This window comes from Plutella xylostella, chromosome 23 (genome assembly GCF_932276165.1).
Source record: "Plutella xylostella chromosome 23, ilPluXylo3.1, whole genome shotgun sequence".
Lineage (NCBI taxonomy): Eukaryota > Metazoa > Arthropoda > Insecta > Lepidoptera > Plutellidae > Plutella > Plutella xylostella.
Window position 1 is genome coordinate 4,301,935 of NC_064003.1, and position 21,745 is coordinate 4,323,679.

At 37.0% G+C, this 21,745-nt stretch overlaps 2 protein-coding genes and 1 long non-coding RNA gene across 17 annotated transcripts in view; 2 read left to right on the top strand and 1 right to left on the bottom strand.

Annotated features, from left to right (window-relative positions):
- LOC105381571 (liprin-alpha-1) overlaps positions 1-21,745 on the top strand; it is a 111,307-nt gene that overhangs the window by 18,198 nt on the left and 71,364 nt on the right. The window lies entirely within an intron of this gene.
- LOC125490385 lies at positions 2,049-4,877 on the bottom strand. The gene is made up of 2 exons (XM_048629455.1): positions 4,233-4,877; positions 2,049-3,680 (listed from the first exon to the last, which is right to left on the bottom strand). The coding sequence occupies exons 1-2, from the start codon at positions 4,307-4,309 to the stop codon at positions 2,117-2,119; spliced, it is 1,641 nt and encodes a 546-aa protein (XP_048485412.1). The 5' UTR covers positions 4,310-4,877; the 3' UTR covers positions 2,049-2,116.
- Positions 5,648-7,416, top strand: LOC125490386. Its single transcript, XR_007267649.1, has 3 exons — positions 5,648-6,047; positions 6,458-6,573; positions 7,170-7,416. It is a non-coding gene; the product is annotated as an uncharacterized LOC125490386 (long non-coding RNA).

A 21,745-nucleotide genomic window follows, 5' to 3' on the forward strand; every position in this document is an offset into this window, starting at 1 on the left:
GTTGAGTTTTCCAATAATTTTCGCTTCGTATCATTATGAGACAGTGAAATTTTGGAGCATTTTTGTGTAAATATAACATGTTTTATTGATTTAAATCTTAACATACAATCGATTTTTCGGGTTTGATTAAATAGACATCTTTTATAGTCATTTAGCTGAAACGTCTTAGTTACAGATTTATTTATGCCCTTCGCCTTAGCAATAAAATCATTCTCTACCTCGATTGCATACATTTTTGAACGTAAACCTACAAATTCTCTGAAAATATTTCCATTATTTTCATCTTTAAAAAATCCTATCTTTTTTTTGTTAACAAGTGGAAAATTATGACGATTATCGATTGAATAATCAGATGTATCAAAATAGTCTTTTAAATTTGACTTTATGTCGCTATATAAATTTTCGGTTTGAATGTGATATATTAAACTATCAGTATCAGTGTACATCAATTTTAACCTATCGTTAAATTTGTTTTTCATATATGAGTAGTGAAACTTGTACATCAGTGTTTTGGAAATATCCAGAATGCAAAAGCCGAGATAAATTGGTTTATCATATAAAAGTTTTGTTTTATTTAATTGAACTGCAATCAAATTTTCAGAAAAACATGATGCACTGTGAAATTCTGGTCGGGCAATTAAACTTTGTGCACCTTGAATTTTCCCATTATTTTCCCATTGCGTAACTAAGTGAACATTCACACGTTTTTCTATGTTTTCCATTGTTTTACCAAATATGGCATTATTCATTAATTTGAAAAAGTCTTTTTCAAAATCAGTTACGGCTGAAGTTCTCATTGAAGTATTCAAATCAATATATTTTTTTAACCAGTCACTTTGTTTGAATTTTAAAACTCTGTGAATTTTAGTTAGTTCTAAACCGTTTTCAATACATTGTTTAAGATTTCTATAGTGAATGATATATTTTATTTTGTTTTTTAAATTTGGTACTAATTTTTTTTCGTTACTGTTTGGCGTGCAAATTGTTTCAGGACAGAAAGGCAAATCGGAGTGAGAATCGTGTAAATGATGAGGATATATCAAGTCAACTTCTAATATATAACCATATTCAGAATTATCAGGTATATTATAATTGACACTTTCTTCTACCCATTCGAATTCACCTGTCGGAAGATATTGTGACATAGCCCACCCATACAAATTGTTAGCGTCAAGATAAATCAAAAACGAAGGTGGTACTCGACTGTCATAGTCATTCATGAAAATATTATTCGCTTTCGCATATCTATTGCTACATAGGGAAATACCACCCCGTATACCTTTTTTGATAAAAGATATTTTATCAAAAGATATTTTATCAAAATCAGTCAAAAGCTGCAATTCAATTTGTGTATACTTTAACATAGCGTCCCAACTTAATCCCGGTGCAGTAAAATAATGTGCTGGGTCTAATCCATACGTCTTAGAACAAACATTCCTATAATTTTCAAAGATGTCGGCTAACAACAACACATCGGTTTTTAAATATAAATTCGAATAATCACTCATATCATGACAGTTAAAATGTGTCCATATGTCCTGGGCATGTTTATAATTTTCATCAGAAACATTTGTGTTAGTTAATGAGTTATAAAAATCTTCTTTATCAGGCAAAGATGTACATTTTAAACTATCAAAAGACGTGGTGTATTCATAGGGATATATACCTTTTTTTATTAATCGTTTGAAATCGTCCTCCTTTGGAAATACTCTTTTGAGCTCATTAAATTGATCAGACCTCAAATTTTGAGCCAACTTATCTAGACTGCTAGCCATAAATTTAAACGAATCGAGAAACCTCAAGCTAACATTATGGTTATTCACTTTAATTTGTTTAGAAAAAGAAATATATTTTTCTTTGTTTTAGGGTATAATATCGATTTTTCCTGAATCAAAGTTTAATGCATGTACGATAAAATGTGCATCATAATTGCTTAAGTTATGTAGAAATACAGGTAAAAATCTAGGTGGATTGTATTTTGAACTACACATGCTGTGCGCAACTCCACTATAAGCTCCAGTGTGCCAATTATGATCGATGGTGGCATCATGATTTAAATCTTTACTGCAAATATAGCACTGTTGACTTTGAGATATATTAAGTTTATCTTCATCCGTCAATGGCAAAGGTGATTTAACAAAAGAATTTTTTTAGTTATGAGCTCTAAATCTTTTTTTAAATATTTTAGAAATACGTTAGGGCAATCTTCACCCATATAAGTTTGGTACTTGGAAAGTTTATCATCATACGCACATTTTAGATAGTAACCGAAACTGTAAACATTATGTTTTTGAATGTTATTTGTATGCGACTTCTCGGGATCATTATCGCATGATGGTATTGGCGTAACAAACGCTTCAAAGTCTGCATACACCACAAAGGGCACTCTCATCTGTCTGTCATATTTATCGAATTTTAACTTATCACTACTCGTGTGCTCTCCAAACCAGTTGGGTTTTGTGTTTCGTGCACTAGGTAATTCAGTTCGTATATTAACGCAATCATTTTTTTGATGCAGATTGAGATGCTCTTTGTTTGAGAAATGTAAAAGACACCCATCACAAATATGAATTGCTTCATTTGATGTGGTTATCTGCTTGCTAAGTAATCGAGACATGTTTTTTATGAGGCAATAATGACCATTCGAGCCATTTGTTAAATATAATAAATTTAGATGAGTAGGCATTCGATGTTTCGTAAAATGTAAGGGGCCTATGATTTCATTTTTCTTTGTTTCATTATTGTATTCTAATCCAAAAACATTAATGCTCATATTATTTAAATTTTCAAATTTTTTCACATCTCGTAGTTTTACTGGAAAATTTATGTCACCAAAATTTAATTTGTTTTTGTTGGGTAAATATGCTGCCACTCTCTCTGCATTTTTATTTACGGGGTATAACCCCGCTAACACTGCCCACGAAAAACATTCATAATCTGAGTTTTTTATGTTTAGTACTGCTTTTTTATGTTTGATATCAATTGGTAAATCAATATATGATGAGCCCCGCAATGGATTAAATTTATTTACGTTCATATCAACATATAAGATTTTTTTTAGACTCCATCCACTGTCCTTTTTTTCGAATTCGCCTAATTTGTTGGAAAACTCAACAACAACTTGTTCAAAATCTAACTCAATATCATCCCCCTTGCAAAAACTATAATTATACCCCTGGAAATCGAAAGAATTAACTAAGTCTTTAGTGATTTGAATGAATTCTGCGTGTAAAACAAAATTTACTTTGATGAATGAATGGCAATCTATGTTATCCATTAGTAGTTTAAATATTTTATTTTTAATTTTTTCGAAGTATACCTCGGGTGTTATTACACAATCTGTTGATACAGAACTATTTAAATTAGATGAGTCGAGCTGAATACGATAGGATTTCACTCGTTGTCCAAATGCGCTTTCAATTATTTTCACATTTTCTAATGTTTCATGGTTTCTTAAAACCTTTTCCCTATGTAATTTGCTATTTAAATGACGTGAAAAGTACCTCTTCCCAATGTGAACTTGACACGCATCACATTTAATTTTGTTGCCTGGAGGGGTATCTTCTTCTAGAGGTGTTGCCTGGAGGGCTGCCTGGGAGGGGTCGTTGTTCGTTGCAGCGGCCGACGTTGAAGGGGTGATGACATCACCCCATTTTCTTTTTCTTCCATTTCCAGTTAATCTATGAATAAAAAACAACTTACTTGAAATACATAGACATTAAAAGCATAATTTATACAGAATATTTGCATTGTCCTATCCAGATATTTAACTATTAGTAGCTACCTAATGAAATTGATGTGCTAGTCTCCGATCTTGTACAAGTGTTACAATATGCTTGCATGATATGTACTCCATCTATCTCATCGGTATTATTTAATAAAGAAGAGTTGATAGGATGTCCTTTACAAGGGGTGTAAAAAGGAATCACGTTTGAATCATTTTTAAGTGAAGATGGTAAGACCCCATTTATATACCATAATCGAATGTATTTATTAAATTTATCCAACAATAAAGTTTTGTTTAAAAGTAATAAATCTTCATAAGTAAAATTCATCATTGTTAAACAATTGAACGCAAACACAGTTGTGAGAGTACAAATTTAAGAATAAAACATTTATACTGCGTGTATCCACCCCCTCCCCACTAATATTCACACACCATCACTATTTTCATCAAATTACATATAAGTATACATAGAAATAGTAAAAGAAATAACTGTTCACTTACGTACGTTTCCTGATTTTCGTAGTCAGCTAAAGCCTTCAGTAGCTCTGCATCGTAGCTTGACGAATCGAGAGAGAGATCCATGTTTGCAGCTGAGTTTGAGAAGGGAAGTGTAGTCACAGTTCAATGTCGCGTGTTTATATAGTACGAAGGAAATAGAGGGGCGTCTCGGTAGTGTAGCAGTTGTGTGTGGTCTGTGCGCCGGGGGTCGTGGTACATTATTATTTTTACTTCGATGTCTCGAGAAAATATTTTTTGCAATCTGTCTTTGTAGCTATTTGTTTTGTTATAGAAAACATGAGTTGATTAGTATCATGGAAAAGAATATGATCAGAGGTGCAATACAGCTTGATTCGCATATCAGCTTTTTTCCAATGTTCGCTGGGTGGTAAATCTTTCAATTTTTTCATATCGTACATTTCAATTTTTATGAGGTGTGACGCTTTAGATCCGTCGTCTTCATTGGTGGATATATATGAAATACCCCCGCAGGCAGCACGCCCGACCGTCGAAGATAATGTTTTGCTCTTAGATTTCTTCGAGGGAGTTTCAAAATATGAATCAATATTTTCGTGAATCCGTTTAGTCGGTTTTTTCAGGAGAAGTGATGGTGATAGTATTTCATCATCACTAGGGCTCGGATAATAGTAATTTTTCAACGTCCCTCGAGCTATAATCCTCCAAAATTGAAACTCAATAGAAACTATTTTTGATGATGCCAAAAAATAGTCGTGAAATAGTCATAAATAGTCGTGTTTTCCAAAAAAATAGTCGTATCATACTTTCGGAGTTAGAGCTATACTTTATGGAGGATTATAGCTGGAGGTCTCCAGCTATAATCCTCCAGCCTCTGCAGAACAAACGGTAAGGCCTATCGACTTGGTTAAGGTCTCAAAAAATAGTCGTGAAATAGTCGTAATGACATGCCAAATTTCAGAAATAGTCGTCAAAAGATAGCAAAGATATAAAGGTACTTTGCTGCAGCCCTGGTGGAGGATTATAGCTGGAGGTTTTGAAAATATCGAATATCTTTGGAACTACTATGACTATCGGTTTGAATTATGTCTCAAAAAATAGTCGTGAAATAGTCGCTTCTATTTATTATAATTTTAAGCTTGATAAAAGCTGTTAAATAATTATATCAAATTCTTCATACAAATCAAAGTGGACGAGAATGCCAAAGCAAGCCAGTACACAAAAATAATGGCACCGTAGCATTGAAGTACTCATGTCGAATTTATCTATAAATCATTTATTTCGTCATACTTTGCATCAATAGTATCTAAACTAATCTTGGGTATGACATTTTATTGCTTTTGCTCTTAGCCTTTACCTTACTGTGTACAGAGAAAACGTATGCCTATACACGCACACATTTATCTCTGTTATCTTGACAAACGATAGCGATGACGACTACGGCGATATAGTACCTAGGTCAGTTATTGTCATCCCTTACTATCCCGTGATCAGACAAATATTGCTATCCTTGTCTCCTTTCTAACCGGCATGCATCGCACGCATAGAACGCGTGAGCGACCGCATAACATCTTGACAAGCTATAGCAAACCGGTATTTATTACGTCCCTTATGTGACCGCCGCCGCGCGCCGCCACCGGTGAAGTTGGGGTTAGTATTTTGCATGTTTTGTTTGATAATTTGTTTACAGTTTAGTGCAAACTATGGTCACGATCGGTGTTATTGTTGGTTGTTAAAATATTGTGAGTGCTCTATACGCAAATGAATATTCAAGATGTTATATTCTAAAAGATATTAGTGGATGCAGATAAGAGTGTTTAGTGAGTGCTATGTTTGAATATTGCAAGTAAGTATCCTTTTTAATACTCAATATCAAAGCAAGCCATCCCATTTTGTTATGCTCAGCTTATTTATTAACATGATTTTTTATTGAAGTAACGTAGCCAAATTATTTTTTTAATATCTATGCTTAATATGTATGGGGATTGTTAATAAATTAGCAATTTTACACTATGAGCGAGTAAATTGTGCATACATGCAATCAAGGCATTCATGTACATATCTTAGTAGATACGAAAATATGTGGGTATCATCGATTACCTACATATGGTAGTCCTGGTTAAATGTGGATATTTACCCCTCAATAGCAAAAAAAGGCGTTATTGTTTGTATTTCTGAATGAAACTAGGCAAATAAATATATGTATTAAAAAAAATATGTGTAACCTACCTATAAGCCTACCCATTATTATTTCAGGTGAAAACACAGCCTATCGATGTAATGCGCCGATAAATTATCATGACTCCATTGATGTAATGCGCTTAAAAACTGCAATGGCTCCGAATACATGATTACCAGATAACAAATCCTGGGTAAGAATTTATCACTATTTTCATATGGTATTGTGCTTATGCTAGGCCTATACAGTGTTGTGGTGCTGAAGTTGATAAAGTTATAACAGCCAATTTACTTGTCAAAACTCATTTGTACCTATCAGCTACAAGCGACAAAAACGTGTTTCTGAACTAAATACCTATGTAAGTAATTCACACCCTGTGAAATTTCATACAAGTTTCAAACGCACCGTCCGAACAAACCGGTTTTGGACAAAAGCCAAATTGTTTTCTCAGCTATCTCTTTCGCTCAAAAACAATAGAGGTCGGTTATGGGACATATATATTGAAAAAGGTGAATACACTAATGAACAGTATTTCTACTCTACCGTTTTCGCACAAAAGTTCGCAGTTTCAAGTAATTGTTGCAATAAGTTACTGATAAGAAATTTTACTCCACTGTTTGCTGTGGTCTCCAAATGACAATAAATTACCAAACAAATAGTCTAGGTGAAATAACGTTATTACTACTCGTATCTACCTACTCGTATATCATATATATATGTATATAATATTTAAAAAAAAACAAATATTTTTATTAATAAGACGTTAATTTGCCTTATTTTTTTTTTCAGCGCATCTTACGTGTGTTCTTCAATAACGTCGCAAGCTACAGTGGCTGTTGATAATTTTTGCAAGTTCTACACCTACAGGATTCAGTTATCTGGGCATTATAGATACCCTATAATCACCTACGAAGTTATTTAGGTATATTTATTAAAACCATTATACAAGGTGTGGCAAAAAGGGTATACTAAGCTGAAAGCTACATGTGCAGCATGGTATATCTAAGCCCGAAACTGAAAACAGAATTTAAATATTCGCGAAAAAAATATATCATTTTTCATAGAAACTTAGTTGGTCACGTGACTAAAGATTGTTTAATGAATAACTTAAGTATAAATAAAAGTACTTTCGGCCTGTGATTGTAATTAAATGAGTTATATTTCATTATGACAATAACCGTGATTATACTTACCTAAACCTACTAATGAACAATCTGTGATTACTTCCACTTAAGCTTATTATGATATAGGGCTAGAAAATAATTATTTTTTAATAGTGAAATAATTACATATTTAAGTTCATACCATGTTTTTTTTATTGAACTACGTCAATATTATATTATTACTTAGCAATAAAATAACTGTGATTATTTTAAATTAAACTAAATATGTTTATAGGTAATAGTCAAATAATACTCAGAGATCATTGTATAAAACCTAATCTACCTAAAGATTGTTTAATGAATAACTTAAGTATAAATAAAAGAACATTCGGCCGGTGATTGTAATTAAATGAGTTATATTTCAAACACCGTATTTTATTCTTATCGCTTGAGTGCTACCCTGTACTGCGTCTTCAATAAAACTAATCCCAATTTCACCGGCGGAGGTGGCGGCCACATCAACGCTAATAAAAAAAACAAGACAGCACTATTTGTGTGATCCCGGGATAGTAAGGGACGTAATCAGGGTGTCCACTCAGAATCCTCCAAAAATTTCCCTGACTTTTCCCTGACTTTCCCTGACCATTTCAGAAATTTTCCCTGACCGGAGATCAAAATAAAAGCTTGTTTTCCGTTCATTTGCGAGACTTATTAAAAAAACTTCGACTGCGTAAAATATTTGGCTGTAAAAAGTGTATATTAAGTCGAAAGAGACGAGTGATCAGGCATTTTGAACAATATGAAATTTAAAAAAAAAGATTTTCCACACAAACTTTGCTAGACAGGTGAAGTTATATGAGAAAAAAACGAGAATTTCAAAAACACGTAAAACAAAAGTTATTTCGAGTGATCCCTGAGTCACCCTATTTCGGCTATGTAAAGTGGCCTGCGCCTAAAAGTATACAGGCGGAGTTTTTAAATAAAATCTCAAGCTGACATGCTGCTCAAGCACATCCACATAAACACCATTGCTACACACATCACACACAACACGTCCCCGGATTTATAACAGATGTAGCTGGTCCCTTCATCAGGGATCGCTATTTTAAAAACTCCGCCTGTATACTTTTAGGCGCAGGCCACCGTAAATCTACCACTATTGCAACAATATGTATACATAGAAAGCAATGATAAATAAGTACCTACTTAATTTTTTTGTACACAAAGTTTAAATACTTTTATTTTGCCATAACATGTAATTCTTTTTTTGTATTTGCAAAATTGAGAAAGAGGTAAAAGTATATTTTTTAATTTTCAAAATGTCATTTTACTTTTGAAAAAAGTCATTTAAAGTTTGGAAACCCAAGCGGGATCTACTGGTTATTATTGCAAAAGACGTTAGTTAGACAGAGTAAATTTTATTTAAGCACACATGGTAGGTAGTAGGTGGTAGGATTAGTACAGAGTGCTTTGAAGAAATCCTATATATTTGTTTAAATGAGAGTTTGGAAGCAAGTAGATAAAATAAACTTTTTAATTTGTGTATAAAACTTGTCCTAGCACCTTGTATAGTAATCTTAGGACCTTCAAAACCGAAATAACACAAGTAAAGCGTGTTAAGCTTTGTAAATACCGTAATTAATTTAAATAAAACAAAACAAAAATCAAACATTTTTGTATGGGCTCGACGCTTTAAAAAAAATCATTAGGTGCCACGTGGAGGAAACGGTTCTGCAAGCGCTCCCACTGCCGTAGCAAATTATGAGAATTGATGAGTGAAATGAGCGCCGATACAGCGCGTCTGCACCAACACTTTATGTGAGGACTTATTTTTCATCACGAACTCTTAAAACAAAACTTGTTCAGAAAGGCAAGCTGAGTCACACTCTTTTCAAAAGAAAAATATTCTTATATCTTCTTAATAAATTAAATTTCATTCAAAAGAGTCTTTTGAATGAAATTTAACATAATTTTACTATTGAACAAACTATGAACTGAGTCTGGAATCTGGCATACGAGATTTTATTTCATGACTTACGTATTTTACGTATAAAATAGAAGAAAAATAATAGTTAGTAAAGGAAAGAACTACAATTTAGAAAAAATATATGCTTTACTAGTCATTTTTCCCTGACTTTCCAGGTGGCCCATCAATTTCCCTGACTTTCCATGACCACCTTGAGCTTCCCTGACTTTTCCCTGACTATCCCTGACTTTCCAGAAAGTGGACACCCTGGTAATAAATACCGCTTTGCTATCGCTTGTCAAGATGCAACCGATGACACGTTCGTTCACGCGTTCTATGCGTGCGATGCATGCCGGTTAGAAAGGAGACAAGGATAGCAATATTTGTCTGATCACGGAATAGTAAGGGATGACAATAACTGACCTAGGTACTACTTCGCCGTAGTCGTCATCGCTATCGTTTGTCAAGATAACAGAGATAAATGTGTGCGTGTATAGGCATACGTTTTCTCTGTACACAGTAAGGTAAAGGCTAAGAGCAAAAGCAATAAAATGTCATACCCAAGATTAGTTTAGATACTATTGATGCAAAGTATGACGAAATAAATGATTTATAGATAAATTCGACATGAGTACTTCAATGCTACGGTGCCATTATTTTTGTGTACTGGCTTGCTTTGGCATTCTCGTCCACTTTGATTTGTATGAAGAATTTGATATAATTATTTAACAGCTTTTATCAAGCTTAAAATTATAATAAATAGAAGCGACTATTTCACGACTATTTTTTGAGACATAATTCAAACCGATAGTCATAGTAGTTCCAAAGATATTCGATATTTTCAAAACCTCCAGCTATAATCCTCCACCAGGGCTGCAGCAAAGTACCTTTATATCTTTGCTATCTTTTGACGACTATTTCTGAAATTTGGCATGTCATTACGACTATTTCACGACTATTTTTTGAGACCTTAACCAAGTCGATAGGCCTTACCGTTTGTTCTGCAGAGGCTGGAGGATTATAGCTGGAGACCTCCAGCTATAATCCTCCATAAAGTATAGCTCTAACTCCGAAAGTATGATACGACTATTTTTTTGGAAAGCACGACTATTTATGACTATTTCACGACTATTTTTTGGCATCATCAGAATTAGTTTCTATTGAGTTTAAATTTTGGAGGATTATAGCTGGAGGCACGTATTTTTCATGGTGTAGTCGCAGTCGTCAATTATTGTTGATGGCTAAAACAAATAAATTTACTTGGTTTTACTACGGTAAAAAATAGATGATGCACATTATCTTATGTTGGGGGGTGGAAAGCAGAGATATGCGTAAAGTTACGGTTTAATACTGATGAAATGGGTGAACGAATTACCTACTATGCCATGAGAACTAACTATAGTGTTACTTGCACAAAAAAATACGGGTAAGAATAAAAGTAAGTTAAAACACTGAGGTGCTTTTGACTCACATGCAATGTACACAAAGTAATGGACTATTATACATATTCAACGGAAAGTGATTAGATACAAAACATAACTTACATTCATATGTCTGGACACTGCAGGTATCTATGTAGCACAATACACAATAGTTATAAACTCACTCAGTAGAGAGCCAGGCTGATATGTTTGAGATCTGACATGCAGCGCGTTTTATATACGCGGAATGCGGTTTTCGGGGGTATTTTTTGTACACGATCCCAATCTTTATCGAGATTAAACCAAACACACTTGTGTTAGGTGAAAACTGGTCGAGACTTGTTCATTTTTTAAAATCCCACATTGATTCCTTTATCGGCATACAAATAAAATTGATATTCCCATAACACTTCGCGCAGACACGTATGTACAAGCTAGTGTTTTTTTATTTCAGACGCCAGCCCACAGTATTTTTTATATTACCTTTGCACTTATATTGAGTGATTGATTAGGGTTAGCATCGAACACCCAAAGCGCGACATATCTGGAGTTATTTATTGTTTTGGGATGCTTACCAAAAAAATATTACCTACTTAGGGACAAATGCTTGGCATCGAACCGTTGGTGGGTGAAAAAAAACGTAATGTTTGCATGTAGGTACGTATAATTATTGATTTCACTTTACATAACTATGTTTTTAGAACTCGGTTTATAACGCTATCAGCCACTGCGTACAAGTGTTTACGCTTTATGTTATTTAGTAAAGACACGGAGATGGATGTTTAATTCACCAGTAATAATGACTTTTAATTATTACAGTCGCTAGTAATGCATGGAATGAAGTAAGGCTGATAAATATTATCCATTGGATACCATGTTATTTCAAATAACAGTCACACACTCATACTTAATGAAAGCCTGTAGGTAGGTGCGATGACGAGCAACGCGAGGAGGAGTGGTTAGTAGATATGCTTAAAATCAACCGATAATATTCTACCTACACAATAGGTACTTACTTGTATACAAAGTTTATTCGCGGCGAGCTTTTTGCAGGATCGCCAAAGATAGCGCCTCGGAGGGGGCAGGGGCGGGCAGGTGGAGCAGGCGGGGAAGTGAGCCAGAACCCGTGAATCCCTACTACTACAGGAAAGAGTCGGACCCAATAGGAAAGCGTGTCGCAATAAGATTCATTCCAATTAGAAAAAGTCGCGGATCGCGAATAAAACCGCGGGGCGCTAATTGCCTTAATAGCCTCGGAGGGGGCAGGGGCGGGCAGGTGGAGCAGGGCGGGGAAGTGAGCCAGAACCCGTGAATCCCTACTACTACAGGAAAGAGTCGGAGCCAATAGGAAAGCGTGTCGCAATAAGATTCATTCCAATTAGAAAAAGTCGCGGATCGCGAATAAAACCGCGGGGCGCTAATTGCCTTAATAGCCTCGGAGGGGGCAGGGGCGGGCAGGTGGAGCAGGGCGGGGAAGTGAGCCAGAACCCGTGAATCCCTACTACTACAGGAAAGAGTCGGAGCCAATAGGAAAGCGTGTCGCAATAAGATTCATTCCAATTAGAAAAAGTCGCGGATCGCGAATAAAACCGCGGGGCGCTAATTGCCTTAATAAAGTTTATTCGCGGCGAGCTTTTTGCAGGATCGCCAAAGACAGCGCCTCGGAGGGGGCAGGGGCGGGCAGGTGGAGCGGGCGGGGAAGTGAGCCAGAACCCGTGAATCCCTACTACTGTAAATTACGTTACTTGCAGTGGTGGTGGCTCCCACTTGTAATTCATATTTGATAATAGAGGCATTGATGTCGGCGTATAATCCATTTGCTGACACCGCAAGCCGAAGCGGTTAAATAATTTAAGCGGTCCGTTCAACATAATTGTATCGGATTCTAGGACGACCATAGACATTGCGGTAGACCTGAACAGCTGCGGGCTAGTGGTCTTCATGATTACGTAAAGTCTGAGGGCCATGATATAACATGGGGCTGCCTTGCAAAGGTATTTAAAGGGAAGTGGTGGTTGGAGATATTACACAATCACGGTGACAAACCCTAGTCCGATTCTAGTGCTTGTCCAACAGACTCATACACGCTAAGAAGATTATACCTAAGTGGTCCTAATTTCCATGCCCCCAGAGTTGCTTGACTCTCTAACAGCGAGATATCTTTTATGAGTTATGAGGAGCTAGTTTTGTTCAGAAAGTATGCAATAACAATAACATAACTGTTATTCGTTTTTATCGTAGTTGTAATTTGATAGGTTGCGGCACATGAGTAAGTAACCTTCAAACTTTCCCGCTGCTCAGGACAGGGCCATAAATAAACAATACCTAAGTCACCAACTCCCGAAGCTTAGGGTTTTGTTAGCAGTTTGCTGTGTGGACTCTTCTTAAACGTCAAAGTGAGTTTGTTAGGGTCACCAAGCCGATATAAATAAGGCTGACCTTATCCCAGGCTGAAGGGTTACCCCAGCTTTACAAAAACGAAAAAAGGAGAGCTACGAGTATTATGCACTCTTTTAAAGCATCAAGATATGGTGGTGGTTAGGGCAGTAGTCCTCCAAAATTTAGTTTTACGTAATCTAGAGTTCTTGGCATCCACGACGCCAGCTGGCTGTTTATGCTCTATGGCGCGGTTTACGTAGAGATTCTCTGCCATTGAGTAAATAATACTGTAGCCTTGGCGTTAGAACGTACCCTATGCTACCACTCCACTTGGCTATTCGTATTTGCCAAAACTACCATATGTGGTCAGTGTTTATTCGCCAAATTTTTTGCCGAATTTGTCACATTTTAGGTATTTGTCAAATACAGCAAACATCCAATAACAAATAAGCCAAGTGTGGTGCCAGCATTACGTGCATTATATTGGAGGTCCATTATGGGAGAAGCTCTCGGGTCGACGGCCCTGATCATGATCAATCTCCACTTGTAGGAGCCATGAATACGCGAGCCTTCCTAAGCCCATTAAAGTGACACGTTATGACAGACCCATTAGCTGCGTGCGACGGCGGTGAGGCCGGGAGGTGCTAAACTGATAGCCGAATATGGCGATAGTGGACGATGTGCCAATAACTTGTGAATTACTGATGATACAGATTTCGCAGCTACACATTTTAATATTTTTTATTGTAAAATAGGAATTCCATCCATCCAAGATTCATGTAATTTTTATTAAACAGATAATATAGCTTTTACAGTACTAAAAATATTTCCTGTATTACGGCTGTATTCGTCCTACTGACAACATAATACAGTTATCCTAGCGGCAGTAGGTACCTAGTCAAGTTTTAGATTTAAGAGTTATTAAGGTACATTGAAAAGAGACGCTAAGAATAAACGCACTTTAGAAGAAGCCTTATAAAATGTAGCAATAAACATTGAAACTTGGTCCGTTATACTCGGCCGGATAAACGGTAAAACTGTTGCGTAATTTACTTTTATTGAAGCAATAATAAATTATTTACGCATTTTATTTACAAAGCCATTAGGTAGTGAAGTTTACATTGTATCTTATATTTCAGAACAAACGAAGTCAAGCGTTGTTAGATGTACCAATTTTATTACAGGAAATGTCTTTACTTATATGATTAATTATTATTACAGGCTGATCATGAAGATAGGTGCGTCTTCATCATCAGCAGCCTCCCCCAAGGAGCTCCATATTTATTTTTCCTCGTCCAACCACCACCGACCACTTTCTAAGGTCTTCGGTCAAGTTGGCCGCAGGGCGTCTCACATTTTCATTCGAGGAAGACGGAAGCCTTAAGAGCTACGAGTCCTTCAGAAAAACCTAGAGCATAGCTAGCGCCACAGAATAATGACTAGTAACCTCGCGCACATGTTTTAAAGAGATAAGGACAAAAATAGTTTATCCTGTGGGCGAGCTCGAGCGAGACGCACCACAGGTTGCCGTTATTATTTTGATTGCCCAGATGTGGCGTTCGGCACTTTACACCGTCACTTCACCTACGCCTACGACGACACAAACACGACGCAGCGCTACAAGAAGCGGCAACTAACGTGAAACAAATGACATAGAAACTCAATTTTTCGTTTGCGTTACCTCAACAAAAGAGCCTTTTCACAATATTAACAAACGTACGTATAAATAATTACATACAAAGGAATAGAGAACCCACCTCCTCCCCTTTCCGAAGATGGTAAAAAAATAATGCCGTCGCTATCCAGGACATATTTTTTTAACGTAAACTTTTGCACAATAATGTACCGCTAACTGAAACGTTTAGGTAATAAGATATCGTGTACCAGCCAAATTTCAGATTCCATCTCCAAAGCTAATCATTCTTTCATTATTACTAGAATGTCTCGCATATTCGTCCTTCCCCGAACATAATTTCTCCGGCGCTGAGCAGCAACAGTTGGCGGCCATGTTTGGTCCCAGCGGAATGTTATCAAGACCACCGAGGAGGTACAGTCGGCTTCATAAGTAGCTAGGTGTACTGTTGTACACAATACACTTTTGTCAAATTCATTTTCAAACTCACAAACTGCCTTTTCGCTCATTCAATCATTTCCGGTTTGTTAATTAGGTACAAATAGCTAATTATGTAGCTAACCGTACAGTCGAGACAGGAATGCGGACTCCTTCTTATCGTACATTCAAGATATTAGGATAATATTCCCGCTTGCTACGGCTGGTCCTTGGTCCCCATCACGACTGAAGCCTTACGGCAAAATCGGAAACTAACCTGCCTATCATACTATTTGACATATATTATTTAGTTCTATGAGTAAAGAGTTAGTAATACTACGTTGAGTTCAGCGCCGGGGCTATCGGTTTTAATGGTGGCACGGAATCTAGCTTCATCGTCGCCTGCTTATACGCCTCGTAAAATCTCTCTTTATTTACAGTATAGGAAATCACAGATGTTATCTACTGCTTTTATCATTAAACTAAACTAACTTAAGTATCGAATACGAATCCTAATAGGTACAAGGAGTACCTATTAGGAATCCTGAATTCCTGCGGGTTGCAAGTGTATGCAGAATAATTAATCTATGCAACGTCAAATATTTAGCGGAGTATTTCTCATGTCCGAGGATATTCCGAGCCATGTTTCAAACCGTATTGTGTGGGTGGCATACTGCAAGATTTAATGGTAACATGTATTCCACGGAGCGAAACAATTAAATCATACGTAATAATATTAATAGTTTCATATTTTAAATAATATGGTTTACCGGCAAACTGTTCGTTCCTGGTTTTAGAATTGTCAACTCTACTCCTCTGGAAATAATAATTTGTATTGCTTGCACTCACGCGCGCCTGTTTTAAACGGATTATGTTAGTAGCTCATACTATGAAGATTATTCAGGTCTATGGGTGCTACGTGGACATCCTGATGTCTAGTGTCCCTTTCTAACACCGGCGCTTACGTATTTTACATCTCTTGTGCACGCAAATTTTACTGTCTCTGCTGTGGCGGATGTAACAATTAACTTGCCAACTGGCACAGCATTTATTTACAGGAGTGGCACTTAGTAAATAAACATTGGTCTCGTTTTCCATTTTATTGGCGTATGATATAAATAAATACTTACATATATATTTCATCGCAAGCAACACTGATTTACTAGTGAGTTAGGATTAGTAGTACTATTTCTTTGTTAGTTTTACATTACACTACATTATTAATAGACGACCGAATGGCGTAGTGGTTAGTGACCTGACTACTGAGCCGATGGTCCCGGGTTCGATTCCCGGCTGGGGCAGATATTTGTTTAAACACAGATATTTGTTCTCGGGTCTTGGATGTGCCCGTAAAATGGCAATAGGCCCGCCCCCTATTACATTGGGACTATCATAACACTCTGGCGAAAAGTGGGTGCAGCAATGCACCTCTGCCTACCCCGCAAGGGAGTACACTAGTACAAGGCGTGAGTGCGTGTTTTTTTTTTTTTTTTTTACATTATTAATAAGTTCACTTTCATAATTGAAGTTTTAAGATAAGATTTTTCAATTCGTATTATAGAAAAATTTAAATCGTCTCGATAAAACAAGAATAACTCGTAATCTGCGTTACCTGTAGCGCTTGTTGGTCTTTTATCCCCAAGGGCTAAACGATGAATGTTTTTCAGCCAGCCGCCATACAATAAATATTAACTGAAGGAAACTCTCGCTAAAATGTTTTACAACCGTCCCCGCTTCCCTTGCATGGGTACTTTTATGCCACTTTCGCTCTCAAAGTGACAAAAAAGTGTTGTACAGCCATAGTTTATATACATAGTAGGTATAAGGTACAGTGCTAATGTTATTTTCGTATTACTATAATATATTACTTATTGATGTTGTATCTAACCTACTTTTTACGTAAAATATGATCAACATAAATATGACATAATAATTATACCTACATATCACTTTCAAAATGCTCTTGGTCGGGATTAGTCGATACGTTTGCCCTATAAATATTTAACTAAAATCGTCTACACCACTACACCCCATTCATACACTCGTCCTCAACGCCTAGGAGGTCAGAAAAAGTCTGCAAGTCTATTTATACGGCTTGTAAATTTTATTCCAGTGAGTAAGTACCCGGTTATATAAATAGCCCGATCGATAGTCGCTCGTAATCGAAGCTAGGACCGTCGGGACTGTACGTAGCTCATGACATAGGAATAGCTACAGAGATCTTCTAGGGAATTTCTCGTTCTGAATGCTGCTGCACTGATGATGGCATTTCTAGAATTAGACAGTACGGAGTGTATTGTCTTGTGTGAAATGTGAGTGGTTCGATTTTAACTTCGTATTTATAACAATCGTACAAAACATAAAATTATAAATAGTAATTGTAACCCTTTTATAACCTAAGTATCAATGAAGTCTAAACTCTATACCTGTAACATACTTACACGGTAAATGTAAATTTAAGTTTAACTTTATTTTCACCATCTATGTGGTTATGTGATGTGTGGTTTAGAATAATTGTTAATTTCATGAACGGCAGAGCTGTTTGGTGATTCGTCTGTAGCAGCAGGTCTAAGGTCTGTAGGTATATATTTCATTATATTATCTGCAGTACAAGAAATCCGCTGATAGGTATATAACTTATCTGTTCTGTCTATAATGCAACTTTCACGTTGCATTTTTCTGGACTACATCCAAATGTGACCCTGATCCAATTCACGAGATCCTATCAACTTGTCCCATATTTCCCTTATCTTCTCAGCCCATATTCGCAGTTGGTATGAGATATTCCCAGATCATGTTAGCTAGGAGTTCAGCATGGGAAGTGAGAGTTTTCAGTCCGTTCCAGTGGCGGGTAAACGCTAATTTATATGGCGCAGGAGAGTCGCCATCTAGCGGTACACGCGCTGCACTAGCTCCGCGCCATACAAAATATTTGCGTTGATTTTAACTGCTTTTATTAACCGATGGTTTGATAAAAACCTAAACTAGGACCTCTGTTCTGAGGTGTTATGATTATCATGTGATACAATCACTGCGCCTACGCCCCGTACGTATAAAAGCGGATGTTGTCGGTCACTTCTGTCCTACTCGTTCCACATTATCTGGTTGACACAGTGTGATGGTCATATCATATCAATAAAAGGTAGTAAAAGTATATGGCCTGATGTTTCATAAATTGTTACAAATATGAGTAAACATTTATAAATTATAATAAATACATACATACCTAAAACAACCTGGCGACGTTCTGTGGAGAATGAGGCAAAAGTTGTGGGAATGAAGTGGGAGGATCTCTCAGCTGCTGCCCAAGATCGAGCCAGATGGAGAAATCTACTCAAGGCCCTTTGTCCCTGCTGAGGGACGTCAGGATGGATGTATGTATGTATGTATAGATTGATCTTCATTTTTATGTCGCAAGTTCGCAAAAAGCGACCCCAGCGCTCGCGGGTCTTAAGGTGTCGCATTTTCGGAGCATCACACTCCGTCCCATACCGAATCTTACTTATTTGTAAAGCGTTTTTAACTTGTATTAGATAAGAAGAATAATAAGAATCGAAGCGATATGGCTGTCAGTAAGCACACCGGGATCTCCTCTTTCTACGGCTAACAATAATAATTGTACCTAACTAAGAATGTAGTGGTATCAGCGGCTGGGTACCTAAGTACACTTGCCTTCTCTCCGAGCTGAACCGTCTCATTCCCCGCGCTTCGTTTGGCACGTGTCTGTCGTGTGGAGTGACAAAAAATCTCAGTCTAGAGATCTCTTTGACCTAATTTATACAGGATGTCCCAAAAAAACCAACGTCATCCCTTGGAGAGGTGATAGGTCAGCTGAATAGAAAGTTTAACACAGTAATGAGCATGTTTTTGTGATATTGAGACTACATTTTTTTCTGAAAATCACTCCAGGTTAGATTATTGAGAGCCACTGCATATTTTAAGATCATTTGTACAATGTAGTGGTTTTTCGATAATGGTACCTATATGTGTATGTTCACAACTTAGCTGGCCTATCAAGCCTCCAAGGGATGACGTTTACTTTTGGGACACCCTGTATACAAGTATACACCTGAACTAAACACTGTGGAATCAGTGTCAAGGCCAGTCAGACGAAGCTACGGTCGCCTACTCCACAAGCCAAACGTGTTAGCGTAGACGTAGAGTGAGGCTAAATATAACTTGCTATATTCTTTCTCTGAAGCAAGAGATTTTCATGAGAAGAAAATAATATGAACTTACTTAAAAGCTACTTAACTATATATTTTATAAAAAAATTGAAATTATTAGTTTGTTGCAGAATTATTATTGTTACCTAATCAGTTAAGTTTCATTCATTTTACAAATAAACAGTCGTATACATAAAAAAATATCCATTCAATGAAAGGCGCCTGCGACGCCCGACGCGACCTTGTCAAGGTAAACCGGTGTTAGAGCGAGACAACTAGATCGAATAACGGACGGCTCATGAATGGTGTTATTATTCTGAGAAATGACGGCACAGAGTTGTCATTTCATTGATGGTTTTGTTCAACTTCTTTAAATGTTTTGCCGTGGGCATTATTTATAGTCATCATCAGCCAATAATCATCCACTGCTAGACATAGGCCTCTCCCAAGGAGCGCCACAACTTTCGGTCCTCGGCCTTCCTCATCCAACCACTACCCGCCACCCACCTAAGGTCGTCAGTCCAGCGGGCAGGAGGGCGTCCCACGCTGCGTTTACCTGTTCGTGGTCTCCACTCGAGAACTCGTCTACCCCAACGGTTATCGGTTCTTCGGCAGATATGACCAGCCCACTGCGACTTCAGCTTGCATATTTTGACAGCTATGTCGGTAACCTTAGTCCTCTGACGGATAACCTCATTTCTGATACGATCCATCAGAGAAACCCCAAGCATAGCTCTCTCCATAGCACGCTGAGCGACTTTAAATCGGTGGACCAGTCCTACCGTCAGTGTCCACGTCTCTGCACCATACGTCATCACTGGCAGGACGCACTGGTTGAAGACTTGTCTTCAGGCTCTGAGGAATGGCATTATTTATAGTAAAACCTTATTATAATAGTAAAGTCGCTTAGTCGGTAATTTCATAACAAACTTTATTTTTATCTTCGCTACCACGTTACCTTATTTTTGGAACAGTTCGCTTTTGGATAACATCCTACCACCACCAAACTTCCAACATACAAACTCCTAAGCGCGTGCAAAAATACATTCCGGAAGACTTTCGGAAACAATAAAATTGTTTTAATTCCCCATTTCTAACAATATTACTCTATGATCCCAACTCACCGATAGGGCGCGCCACCTCAAAGCGGTCTTGACGCGCATAAACTCGTAGACATCAAAAGACACCAACCCACTTTGCCACAGAGTAAGCTAGTTACGGGGGAATATTGTAAAAGCCATGTAAAAGCGTACCTACGCCTCCTTTCCATTCCACGACCATGTTGCCGTATGTAAAGGATGTTTGAAAGTGATATTTTATGCTTTACACAATCATGTTTACACATATTTTTATTCCCGTTTGTGAAAATCCTTTGCCTGGAATGTTGTTATGTTTCAAGCGTGATGTTTTAGAACCAATCTGTTAAGGGCCAGATAGAAGTGCGAGTGAGTACTTATGGTTCGACCACCTTTTTCGCCAGTTTGTCACCTTAGGCCCGGGTCTCCTATTTACGCCGTAGATCACGTCCAGCGTCACGCCGTAGGCCGCGTCACCTTGCTCACTATAGAAATGTACTGACGCGGTCTCCCTCACACGCCGACGTTGGCGCGTAGACGCGTAGAGGCGTAATAGGAGACCCAGCCCTTAAATTCGCGTACTTCATACTTAAACAAAAAAAAGTTCGTAGGGCTTTAAGTACGCGTACTTACTCGTACCGTACGTCTATCTGGGCCTAATTCCCTGAGGGATAATTTCCTTTTATCTGGGCCAAGTCTCGGCATATCACGATACGCGCAAATATTTACTTATTTTTTTTATATTTTGCCTATCATTAAGTGTATAAAAATTATAACTATGTTAAGTATATAAGATACATTAACGTTCAATATACATATTTATCAGTATCAGTATCAGCTTTGAGTGCCAAACTATGTACGAGTATGACATATTATAAACATAAGATAGTTAAATCGGTTGATAAAGCATGCGTGAAGGGCCAGGTTACAAAATACCTAGGTTTTTAACTTTTGTTGATTACAGTTATTGTGAGGTACTTACCTAATTTCTTCCTATCCTAAATAGCATTTTAAAACGTACTAAAACTAGATAAGTTTCTAATGGGCCCACTTTCTTTAACGATATTTATCCAATGATTTGATTACGTATATTTTATATTTAGCTAGTGGACTCCATAAATATCCTAAGAGTCAAAATACTAGACTTCATTCCTTGGTCAATCCAAATTAAAAATTTCTTACTTTTAGCCAAAACGCAAACATA

Coding starts and splice junctions, on each gene's coding strand:
- LOC125490385 (XM_048629455.1), bottom strand. CDS start 4,309: ATGGATCTCTCTCTCGATTCGTCAAGCTACGATGCAGAGCTACTGAAG. Junction 3,681..4,232: donor GACTACGAAAATCAGGAAAC/GTACGTAAGTGA, acceptor TTTTATTCATAG/ATTAACTGGAAATGGAAGAA.